General features: G+C 39.9%; 1 protein-coding gene across 1 annotated transcript in view; it reads right to left on the reverse strand.

Moving 5' to 3' along the window:
• Window positions 1–8,625, reverse strand: part of LOC123980677 (echinoderm microtubule-associated protein-like 6) — a 98,341-nt gene extending 89,716 nt beyond the window's left edge. Inside the window, exon 1 of the mRNA XM_046065198.1 lies at window positions 8,429–8,625. Within this exon, the coding sequence (XP_045921154.1) occupies window positions 8,429–8,625 (197 nt within the window). The remainder of the gene's footprint in view (window positions 1–8,428) is intronic.
• Between the last annotated feature and the right edge of the window lie 4,216 nt (window positions 8,626–12,841).

Here is a 12,841-nt window from a genome sequence, read left to right on the forward strand (position 1 = left end):
GTTTTGCATTGTTGCCAAAAAGTTCGATTTTGGTTTCATCTGACCAGAGCACCTTCTTCCACATGTTTGGTGTGTCTCCCAGGTGGCTTGTGGCAAACTTTAAACGAGACTTTTTATGGATATCTTTAAGAAATGGCTTTCTTCTTGCCACTCTTCCATAAAGGCCAGATTTGTGCAGTATACGACTGATTGTTGTCCTATGGACAGAGTCTCCCACCTCAGCTGTAGATCTCTGCAGTTCATCCAGAGTGATCATGGGCCTCTTGGCTGCATCTCTGATCAGTCTTCTCCTTGTATGAGCTGAAAGTTTAGAGGGACGGCCGGGTCTTCGTAGATTTGCAGTGGTCTGATACTCCTTCCATTTCAATATTATCGCTTGCACAGTGCTCCTTGGGATGTTTAAAGCTTGGGAAATCTTTTTGTATCCAAATCCGGTTTTAAACTTCTCCACAATAGTATCTCGGACCTGCCTGGTGTGTTACTTGTTCTTCATGATGCTCTCTGCGCTTTAAACGGACCTCTGAGACTATCACAGAGCAGGTGCATTTATACGGAGACTTGATTTCACACAGGTGGATTCTATTTATCATCATTAGTCATTTAGGTCAACATTGGATCATTCAGAGATCCTCACTGAACTTCTGGAGAGAGTTTGCTGCACTGAAAGGGGCTGAATAATTTTGCACGCCCAATTTTTCAGTTTTTTATTTGTTAAAAATGTTTGAAATATCCAATAAATTTCGTTCCACTTCATAATTGTGTCCCACTTCTTGTTGATTCTTCACAAAAAATGACAGTTTTATATCTTTATGTTTGAAGCCTGAAATGTGGCAAAAGGTCGAAAAGTTCAAGGGGGCCGAATACTTTCGCAAGGCACTGTATCAAGAGACACCCAAATGCATCATAAAGACAGATGAGGACGCCAAGGTAGGAAAGTGGTGTAGTATGATAGTGGCAAATGCTGATGTTGGTGTTGCAAGTTGATGTGAGTCAAGTTTCCAACGGTATGTGTTTCCCTTAAGCTCAGACTAGAGGGGAAAACTTATTTAGACTTTATAAAAAAAATTTTAACAAAACTTTCTCACAATACTCCAGTGAATTTGTGGCATTGTTGTTCAGTTAGCTTGGTAATGTACAATAACACACTAGGCAGGAGAAGGCAGACATTTTATAACTACTGGAAGTGTATTACAAGGCTGTGCTATTTTCAGAGCAGTATGTGACTTTAAGTTTCAACTAAAACATTTTTTTAGAAAAGATTTGGTGAATGAGTGTGTCCCAGTGCTACAAAATGAGATGATGGCCTAGCATTGCAAGCTGAATTGTTTCAAGAAAAATTATTTGAGAGAGAAATGAGGAAAGGAGAATATAATAGAAAATAATAGAAGTAAGTGAAGTTAATAGCAATTTATAAAAAAAACTTACTAGGTGAACTAACTTTGTAGGTGTTAGAACAAAATGGACCATTAGATGACATAACAAAGCCATTTAATGTCCTTTATCCCAGTGCTGAAATCTGGTTGTCACATGGCAGCTGGTACTGTATAAACAGAGTGTCCGACCACAGAGTATGTATGAAAAATGATGAACAGATGGAAACTTTAAGGGGTGAATTCACAGTCTTCCTCAGTCTTCATGTACAACCATGAACCACAAAGCAGGTGCACTTCACCACATATGAGTCTAACTATGAGTGCCTTTGAGTGCAAATGAAAGCACAAATGAAATTTTGAGGTAACAACCTTACTCATATACCTTATCCTCACACACTTGCAGTTCTTGTTTTTTATTTTTGAAACAAAAGAATGAAAATGATCCGTAGGAAAGCAAAATCCAAGATTAGATCGCATAGTTGTTTCCTTCTTTTCTCCTAGACACAGATGAGCTGCTTTTAATACCAAGGTGAGACCAAAGGTCTTTTCTCCCACTTCTCAAATTCATCTCAGGAGAAACAACCATATAAAATCTCATTTATGGCTGACTCTGATCAAAACAAGAGATCTTTAACTGATCTTAAATAAGTCTATTTTAAGTCTCCTAAACATTGGACCATGAGATCAGAGAAAGAGCTCAAAGAAAACTCAGCTATGACTCCTGGGATCTCATGATTCTTCTCATATATATATATCTCATTTTTCTCTTATTGGCCTCAGGAGCAAAAAACTCATCTCTGTCTTACTCTGATCAAAAGATGAGATCTCTACAGTATCTTAAATAAGTGTAATTTCAGTCCAGAATGTGGATCAGAAAAAAAGCTCCAAGATATTTCTCAGTTTTGTCTTCGTGACCCCACTTAGGGGTTATTTTACTCAAGTACTTTACTTACATCAAATGTTGAGGTTGAGTATTTTCTTTTTATGGGGGTTTGTACTTTTACTCCCCTTAATTTCAAACCCTTATTGTATTTATTGTTAATTATCTGTTAAAAGTTACTGAGAAAAATAAAATACATTTTGACATCCAAGTGTCATGTTTTCCAGTTTGTTAAGGTAACAGCCAGCATAACTGAAACACCCAATACTTTGACATGATGTTTAGAGAATAATTCATTAAGGACTGAATGCACACAAGAACTGAGATACAACATGCGTCTGTCATACAGAATAAGCACTTTTACTTTTGATACTTAAGTACATCCACTATGGAATACTTTTATACCTTTTACTTGAGTAGAATTTTGAGGACTTTAATTGTGGATATGGTATTTCTCCTCTTTTAAGTAAAGGAAAATTGTACTCTAAAGACAATCAGTCCTTCACAACTAGTTCTAGCTGGATGGCACAGCGGCAGTGTTGTTGCTCTTTGAACAGCAGGAGCAGGGTTCAAGTCCAGCATGATTCTGTAAGCATAGACAGCAATGTAACACAAACGTCTCCCCAGCGCTCCCAACTGCTTTTTAGGAGCAATAAGCAAGATGTTAATGAACTCAAAAAGAGACAATGATGAGATCTGTGACTTCCAATCTCCTATTGTAATCTCAATTCAGTATCTATTTTCTTACCCAAGTCTCAAAACCTCAATCTCACTTCATCTCATCCTTTTAGGACCAACAATTTAGATTGGAGTGATTGATTGGAGAGCAAAAAGATATAATATTGAGAGCTTAGTGTTGTCTCAAGAGTTCAAGAAAAGACTATTCTGAGCAAAAGATTTTTCCTCTGGGGAAAGGTGCAAATGTATTCACTTAGTTAGGTTTACTCCATCTCATCCAGCCTGGCGATATGGCTGATTCATTTATTTATTCAAAGTAAAGAGCAAAACACAGGTAAACATACTGTTACATCCCAGGGTCTAGGGGTATCCTGGACGCAACATAAAAGTGTGGCTTCCCACTCTTCCCATTCCCAAACAAGGCCAGAACACAGGAAATACAAGTTAGCAGTTTTATTAGCTTCAGAGATGAGCTGTGTCAGAAAGTAAAGAAGAGACAAAGCTCTAAACTAGGCTTCTAATCTCAAAAACAGGAGAAAAAGGGTGCAAACAAAAAGAGCTTCTCACTCCTACACACTGCTAGTAGCGGACACAAGGAAGCTACAACAAAGAAACATCTGTATATAACAAAATGGCTAAAGCCAACAAAACAAGGTTGTCAACAACAATCAGAATTACAAAGATGATTTACACAGATTCACTTACAAAGAGTTCTCTACTCACGACTAACAGACATAACACACAGTACACAGGCTCAGGTTGGGAATGGCAGAGAGAGAAAGAGAGGAGTTCCTGTCACTGGGGCTTAAGATGGCTGCTGTCATCCAGGTGACCAATCAGGAGACTCCAATCAGCTCTGCAGGACCAATCCAGTGTGCCAACCTGTTCTCCATTACCTGCATAAACACACACTCTGAGGGAGGAGAGACAGCTGACATTGCAGGGGGAGATAAAAACAAACAAAATATGTAACATAACATTACATAAACAAACTATTTTTGGGGAGGGGTTTGACTGTAATGGTGATGTCTCTCTCTCTCAAGCAAACAATAACTTGGTTAATCAGTGGTTTAATGGTTCAGTCTCTGCTTTTCCACCTGTAACCTCAAGGCTGGTCATGATTGAGAGAGTATGTCAGAGTATGTATAGAGTATGACTTATTGGCACAGCATGTTATGTTATTATTTCATTGAAAACACTAGATGCATGTTTGAAACAAATGTAAAAATCATTAATATGTTCAGTTCTTCAGTGACTCCATCCCATCATGTAGTGGATGTCATTTCACACACATCAGCTGACACTAGACACACAGACGGTAGAGGTCTTCACACTGCACTTTTACAAACGAACCCAGAGGAGTAACCATGACGTTACACAGACGTACAGGTAACGTGTTGATTGGACAGCTTTGGCGACTGTCACCCTGCATCATCAGGACCCACGTGGGGAAATCAAACTCCGGTGACTGATAGAAGTTTATGCAGCACTTTAATGCTTCTGATCTGTATCGCAAAGAGGTCACGAGGTAATAATTTATTATAAGCATGATTAGTAACGTTAGACCACAGATCGACCACATAGCCTATTATAAATAATAACGTAAAAACAGGACATGTACAGTAATAATTTGGGGCGCACATCCAGGGCATGACCTCCCGTTCCACCACATCCCAAAGATGCTCTATTGGGTTGAGATCTGTTGACTGTGGGGGCCATTTTAGTACAGTGAACTTATTGTCATGTTCAAGAAACCAATTTGAAATGATTCGAGCTTTGTGACATGGTGCGTTATCCTGCTGGAAGTAGCCATCAGAGGATGGGTACATGGTGGCCATAAAGGGATGGACATGGTCAGAAACAATGCTCAGGTAGGCCGTGGCATTTAAACGATGCCCAATTGGCACTAAGGGGCCTAAAGTGTGCCAAGAAAACATCCCCCACACCATTACACCACCACACCACCAGCCTGCACAGTGGTAACAAGGCATGATGGATCCATGTTCTCATTCTGTTTACGCCAAATTCTGACTCTACCATCTGAATGTCTCAACAGAAATCGAGACTCATCAGACCAGGCAACATTTTTCCAGTCTTCAACTGTCCAATTTTGGCTCTTGCAAATTGTAGCCTCTTTTTCCTATTTGTAGTGGAGATGAGTGGTACCCGGTGGGGTCTTCTGCTGTTGTAGCCCTCCGCCTCAAGGTTGTGCGTGTTGTGGCTTCACAAATGCTTTGCTGCATACCTCGGTTGTAACGAGTGGTTATTTCAGTCAAAGTTGCTCTTCTATCAGCTTGAATCGGTCGGCCCATTCTCCTCTGACCTCTAGCATCAACGAGGCATTTTCGCCCACAGGACTGCCGCAAACTGGTTTTTTTTCCCTTTTCACACCATTCTTTGTAAACCCTAGAAATGGTTGCGCGTGAAAATCCCAGTAACTGAGCAGATTGTGAAATACTCAGACCGGCCCGTCTGGCACCAACAACCATGCCACGCTCAAAATTGCTTAAATCACCTTTCTTTCCTATTCTGACATTCAGTTTGGAGTTCAGGAGATTGTCTTGACCAGGACCACACCCCTAAATGCATTGAAGCAACTGCCATGTGATCGGTTGATTAGATAATTGCATTAATGAGAAATTGAACAGGTGTTCCTAATAATCCTTTAGGTGAGTGTATGTAGTCAGTTTCTGCCTTTAACAACTACCCATATGAGCATTTCCTCATCAGAAGCAGGATGACATAGTTCGTCAGTGACTCCCAAAATATGACAACAACACACAGATACTAATTTACTAGTCTGAGTTTTGAACTGACACCTCTATAGTTCAGTTTAGGTCAGGTTTAAGATGAAATATACTGGAATCCTGCACCCAGTTTATCTGATGTAACGTGGCATAATGACACACTGGACAGGACTTCCTAATGTGAGTGTTTTACAGTTTGTGTGACAAACAATTTCTCCCTGAGGCACAGGGGGCAACTCCTGTGTGACACACATCAGACCTGGAATAAAGACAAATTATAATCTGCTCCTGAGCCTTTCTGCACCGCTGATCGATGAACTGCAAGAAGCAAAAAGCACTGCCAGCAGGTCTGAAAGGTACATTTTAAATATCCACATTTGCTCATAATATATATATTCACTTATTTACATGCCAGTGATGTCAGACCTTAAAATACCCAGAAGGAAAATATCATCCAAAGCCTAAAAACGACGTTTTCTTGCACAGAATGAATCTGTTTCTATTTAGATTTACCAAACTGTGTGGGAGAGATAAAACTCCGCCAGGGTTTCTTAAATACATCTGAAAAAAAGACAAAACATCCGAGTGAGTAAGAGAATATGACCACTCACCCGAGACAGAATCTAACAAATAATTAAAGCTAAGTAAAAATCTACTTGTTTTTTTTTTTTTTACTGCCAGGCATGACCGAGGTTCATTCATAGAGTTTGTCCCTTGAGTCAAGACAACCATGTTATTGTATAAATGTCTACATACATCTAACCACAAATATTCCTCTACTGTAGTATTAATATATAGTGTAGAAGTTATTTTTAATAATAGTATGTGAACCACAAGAAACTCTGCTGCTCTCATTCCAGTACATTACTGATACATATAACGCCTGCAACTAATGATTATATTAAAGTTAAATGAGCTTTATTAATTTCATTTACTGTAACACTAATTCATGTCTTTTAATTTGACAGTCATGAATGTCTTTAGTTTGTAATGCTAATTCACTGAGCAAATGTGTTAAGATGATATGACGATGATTTGTTATCCTATATTGCATCTTATTAATTTCTTCTCCACCTTTAACCGCAGCCCCAGCAGGAGCTTTCTAGACTGGAGAGAGAGCTCAGCGCACTGTAATTTACGGAAACACCCATAAGATACAGAAAACAGTTTCACCACTTTGACAATGCATATGTCAAATCAAACTCAAGCTCAGTCATTCACCAATTTCACACAGCATAAAGAAACACACACGAGGCCCCAGCATTCCCAGTTAATCTTTCAAAGTTAAGGTAATTTTAGTACAATACGAGGGAACTTTGTACTAAAGTTGCTATAATTTAGAAGAAACCCACGTGATTTGACTAACACACACAGGTGAAGGCTCATATAAAATACAGAAAACGCAAAGTAAATGTACAGAAATAGCCCAAGTCATGCAGAACAGTGAAGCTAAGTTACAACACACACAAAAGAGGTTTCTGGGGAACTTGCTGATCATTTATGAAATGCTAAGGCTAGTAAGTGTATAGCTAATATCTCAAATAATATCACAATCAGAATGTCAAAGCTGAGTTCAGCAGCTTAAGTGGTTGTGGTTTTCATCAGTTTCAATGTGAAACATGTGTGCATCACGAGAAGAAATACACACTGCACACACAATAACGGAAGAGTTTATCCTCAACAAAAGGAACCCGGCTGTAGAAGTCTGGACAGCTATATGGACCAAATCCCATGAACTTTTTTTGTGGGTGTTCCTGCTCCCCAACGGAGACGTACTAAAGATGTTCCTGACCTGACCTTTCCTCTGGTGCCACCAGCAGGACAAATTTCCACTCATCCCGTTCTCACTACCAAGTCGTCACATGTGGACGCATGGTCAAGACCTGTTGGCGTCAGTTTGTCACGCATGGGGGAAGCCCTGTGAGTCCTTTTTGAATGCTAAGAGCAGGTGTAGGATATTTAACAGAAAAGTCACAGTAAGGAGGAGGTACGCCAAAAACTGGACTTTCAACAATAAGACTTGTGTTTGTTTCCTGTGTGAAAGGTCAACATTCAATGTTTTGATAGGAGTTACGCAAGTAATGTAACATTACTTACGTAAGTTAAGTCACGTCAGTAACGTACATATGTTAACCCAACCATGATGTTTTCCTAAACCTAGTAACCTAAGTTTTTCTGGGTGCCTAAACCTTTTCACAACGTTAACCACTACATTTATTTATATATGAGTCTAATTAGACATTTGATATTTATTAATGGTAAACGTGACCGTGGAGCCCTTCAAGCCCTAAAGCAATAACGCTGAAGTGGTACCCAGGGCATTAAAAAAACGATTTGGAAGTGAAAATGTGTTGTTCCACTTGGGCTTCAGAAAATATCACAATCCACCATCACGATCTTCATTTAAAGTCGTGATCACTTCCACCCGCTCCTCGGAGGATGAACTCTTTAGATGTTATTGACCACGTGACCTTTCCTCTAGCGCCCTCCTCAGGACAAACCTTACATTTTCACTACTGGAAAGACTTAAGAACAGTTCGATCATCAGGATGTTCGGCCTCCAGGTGTCCCTAGCAGGACTTTACCCTGTTTGCATTTTTAGTTAATGAAGGATTTTTTGGATTAATCAGTTATTAAAATTGACATTGGCAATTTTCTTGGACTATAGAAGTATTTTACTGTGGTTTAATATAGCTTATTATTGTCCCTGTGATAATATTCATTTGATCCAGGTGTTGCAGCAGTCTTACCTGATGATGTCATCGTTGTGTCCCAGGTAAAACCTCTGGCTGTGCTCTCTGGTGTTGTAAACCACGCCGACCCCTGCCACGAAGTACACCACCTCCTTGCCGGCGGTGTAGTACAGGTTATTCCGGCACTGGTGGCCCCGGTATCCGTAGACCCAGTCCAGTCTGAGCCGGCAGCCCGGGGCGCTCCGGTCCGACATGTTCACTCATCTGACGGGACACCGTGTCCGCCGCCGCCGCCGCCGCGCGTTCACTCCTGCCGCCGCTGCCGCCGCGCGTTCACTCCTGCCGCCGCTGCCGCCGCGCGTTCACTCCTGCCGCCGCTGCCGCCGCGCGTTCACTCCTGCCGCTTCCTCTGGTTTGAGGTCGATATTTATGGACTGGGTTTTGGTAATTTATATACTAATAACCTGATTGATGCTTCCGTTCTCGTGGGGCTCAGCCTTGGTAGAAAACAAGGTGATTGTTCAGTTTTGTCTGTTTAAGTCTTAGACATAAACTTTTCTTCGATTCTTCAGTTCATTCTTAATTTGCTTGTTGCTCACTCACTGTCCACAAAGTACAAAATCAAAGAAGTTACACAAGTGGACCAGATATATAGGCCTATATAATGCAGCCTAAATCAGCCTAATTCTGAATTATCACCAGTTTTATTCACACAAAGTACAAGAAGGCTCTGATATAAAGTTCTTCCCTTATAGTTCATCCGATAGGCCTACTCAATAATCACTTTATAATCACCTATATTCCTGTAGTGTCGTTTTTAATTCTATATTATTCATATAACAACCGTGAAATAAAATTAGTTCAATATGAATTTTTTTATGATTATTGGCTCCTCACAATGTGTCTGTTACGGTAAACAGCGACTTTACTACAGAAACATACAAGTCTTGTGTGTATCTGGTATTTCTGTTATTTCAGTACTTATATCTAATCATGTCTCTATTATCTCCATAGTTTCCACTTTAAAATAAACTTCTCATCTCCTCAACATGTAAATTAGACGGCAGCTTCCACATGAGCTCAGACTAACGGGCGCGTCAGATCATCATGACTCTTCATCCTCAGGGCGGAGAGTTTCTCCAGCCTTGATATTTTTTAATCTCCTGTGGGTTGAGTGTATATATTCCCAGAGGGACTAACAGTGTTTTTACTCTATAGTGACCTGCGTGACCTGTGTAAGGCTATTAAATAACGAACATATTTTTTTTTTATTTGTGATGGGGTTACTTTAGTTAGTTTTATTTTACCTACAGACACAGTGGAGATGATTTTCTTTTGCTTCCCCAAAGGATATAAAACAGTGAAGAAACAAATAGAAAAAATATCCTAACGCGTCTGGAAAGTTCTCGCCGTGTCCAAAAAATATTAAAACCCCAGAGACAAAAAAACAAACAAATGAACACACATCTGATGGAGGGATTCGGCTCCTGGAAAATATAATCCCTCCTCACACTAATCCTCGACCTCGGTACCAGACATGGTTACTACAGCACGGGTGTTTTCCTCCTGTATCCCCTCCGTGTTCACACCATCCCTGCGCGGAATAACGCAGGTGCAGCAGGTGCCTCTGGAGGAAAACGTGCTGCGGCTCACAAACCCATTCACAAATCTGTGCGTGAGTAAAATCCACCAGAGTCAGGAGGGCAGGGTGTATAATAATCCAGAATCTCAAATTTAAAGAAGCGGATTATTTCCACTGTCAAACGATCGGGCAGTTCCGGAGAGAGGCGGAGAGAAAGAGGAGGAGAGAGCGACAAAAACAAGTGTTTAATCCCCGCAGATGATCCAACTTCAGCGGGCAGAGGAGGGGAGAAACCCCGGGTTCAGACCGCAGCATCCTGCCGGATGACGGGAGAGGAAAAGTCCTGATTCTCGGCAGGAGAAGAGCATCCTCCCGCTGCAGCCGAGTCCCTCCACCCAAAGACAGACTGACAGACAGGTGAGCAGACAGACGGACTCAGCTGATCAGTAAACCGGACTTTAGACGCCTAATAGAGACCCTCCGCGACGGCAGAGTCTCATCACAGTGATGTTTTCTCGCTGGTTTTCGGGCTGGCAAGCAGAAGAATCAAGGAAACACAGAGCAGATCATTAGATAACGTTTCCGGTGTGCAGTCTTAAAAATAAAAGCCCTTTGAGCCAGGAGACAGCGTTGTAGCGCTGCGAGGAATAGACTAACGTTCTCATTGGACGATCCTGCAGCTACTCACTTTAATGTTTGCGTTTTGGACTTTTGGAGGAATCATCTTTGGTGGTGGGGAATTGTTTGTTTTATAGCAACAAATAATTGAGAAAAAATGATAATATCGATAATTGCTGCCCTTTCAAAGGAATCTAAGAAAAAGGAAAGTAACAGAGACACATGTCAAGTGATTTTAAAAGTTTATTAACAAATAATTTAACTTTATATATGGAACAATGAGGCAGAAACAGAAGAGAACTGACCATTAGGGATGGCATTGGAAATTAGCAGTATAAAAGCTGTGATGCATTGCTCTGGAAAATTGTTGTACAATTACAAAATTTGTTTTACAAAACTGCTGTAAAAAGCGGCGTGAGTGCCATTGGTGGAAAGTAACCTACTGTTCTTAGGCCTAAGTACAATTTTGTGATATATTTGAGGTCACAAATCTTATTTTGAAAGACAAATCTCTACACTTCCGGTCTTATTGTGGCGAATTGTCACGCGCTTTTCTCTGGCGCTAACCATGACGCACGGAGAGAAAACACCCCGGCTCCGCTGGAGAGGACGCACGGCCCCAAAAGGATTGTGGGACTTTGTGTTTTTTTCCCCTGTTCATCGTCATTCATGTGTTTTTATCAATGAGGAAGTAAGAGACGAATAAAAAAAAATTAAAAACACTACAAATAGCAGCAGCAGCGATGCAGGAGCTGTCCGAGGTGCTGAAGAGAGGAGCGGATCTGAATGGGGAAACTAGGAGAGAAAGTTACAGCTGGATTTATTTAAAAAGTTTTATTACAAGTAAATTAATTATGTAACATTTACACAAAAATATAATAAATAAAACAAGAAAATATAATGATTTCAAAAGACGACAATAAAAGGAGCATAAAAACTAAAAGGAAATTTACTTTCAAAACTCTTTCCTGATGAATTAAACCAACATAATGTGTTTTTATCAGCAGCAAGAGAGAATAAAGTGTTTGTGACTGCAGACGAATGAGTCATTCAAAACCCTTTTCTGATATCTTGATGAACTTTGATCACAGATGTGACAGTTTGAACATGTTCATGCATTTATCATCACTCAATCCATCCTCAATTTTGGACACATTTCAAAACGTTCATCTCCAGAATCTAAACTGACTTTTGGTAGCTTTTGAACAATCCTTTGGAAGTTTTTGAAGTTAACTAACATTGCAAATTTATGAAGGTTAGTGACAAAGCAGCAGTGAAGAAACTTTGAAGAGTGACGTTTCTGAGACCTTCTGGTGATTTCTGATCATTTGTTGATGTTTTGACTGCAGTGATGCTAAATGTTTGAATACCAGTTTATAAATCTGTCCCATTTTTTATCAATGAAAACCCTCCCACTGACTTTGATGCTCTGCTGACCATAGATCACATCCTTTCAGAAAGAAATCTGCAGACAATTAAAAGGTATAAACTTTTTCCAAGTGTAATAATTCTAAATAACTACAACCATCTGTCTTCCTTCTGCTATTTTAAAGCTGCTCAGTTCAGTGTTTTGGTCTAAACTGCATTCCGTTGTATTTAGTATACAATGACAGTAGAGTCTCTATCATGATTCCTTAAATCTGTTTTTGAGAATTAAACACTTAATTTCCTGCATTGTGGTGAACTTTTCTGCACCAATTTCTGTCTTTCCTGGATCAATTTTTGGTGGAAATGTTTTTATTTATGCAAAAATCTAAAAACAACAGAGCTGAAGTCAGGGCAGCTCTCAGTCCTTCTGTGTCGCTTTCAGATCTGGAACGGATTTGAAGAAGAAGCAGCAGCGTGAAAGTTACGGCTGCAGAACGGAGCTTAATTTATTATTGCATTTCTCAAGTGAAAAGGATTTGACACTCTGAAAGGTGAAAAACAGCTGGATTGCAGACAGTAAAAGTGAGTGGGTCCAATTATATTGGTCTTAAAATACAATGGTTCCGATACACATGTAATGTTAGTTTGTAGACACATCAGCGCTGCATGGGGGGAATTCACTTAGGCCAGACTGAGTTCTTACAGTGGGTACGGAAAGTATTCAGACCCCTTTAAATTTTTCACTCTTTGTTTCATTGCAGCCATTTTCCAAAAATCAAAAAAGTTCATTTTATTTCTCAGTAATGTACACTCAGCACCCCATCTTGACAGAAAAAAAACAGAAATGTAGAAATTTTTGCAAATTTATTAAAAAAGAAAAACTGAAATATCACATGGTCATA

Source organism: Micropterus dolomieu, linkage group LG12 (genome assembly GCF_021292245.1).
Source record: "Micropterus dolomieu isolate WLL.071019.BEF.003 ecotype Adirondacks linkage group LG12, ASM2129224v1, whole genome shotgun sequence".
NCBI lineage: Eukaryota > Metazoa > Chordata > Actinopteri > Centrarchiformes > Centrarchidae > Micropterus > Micropterus dolomieu.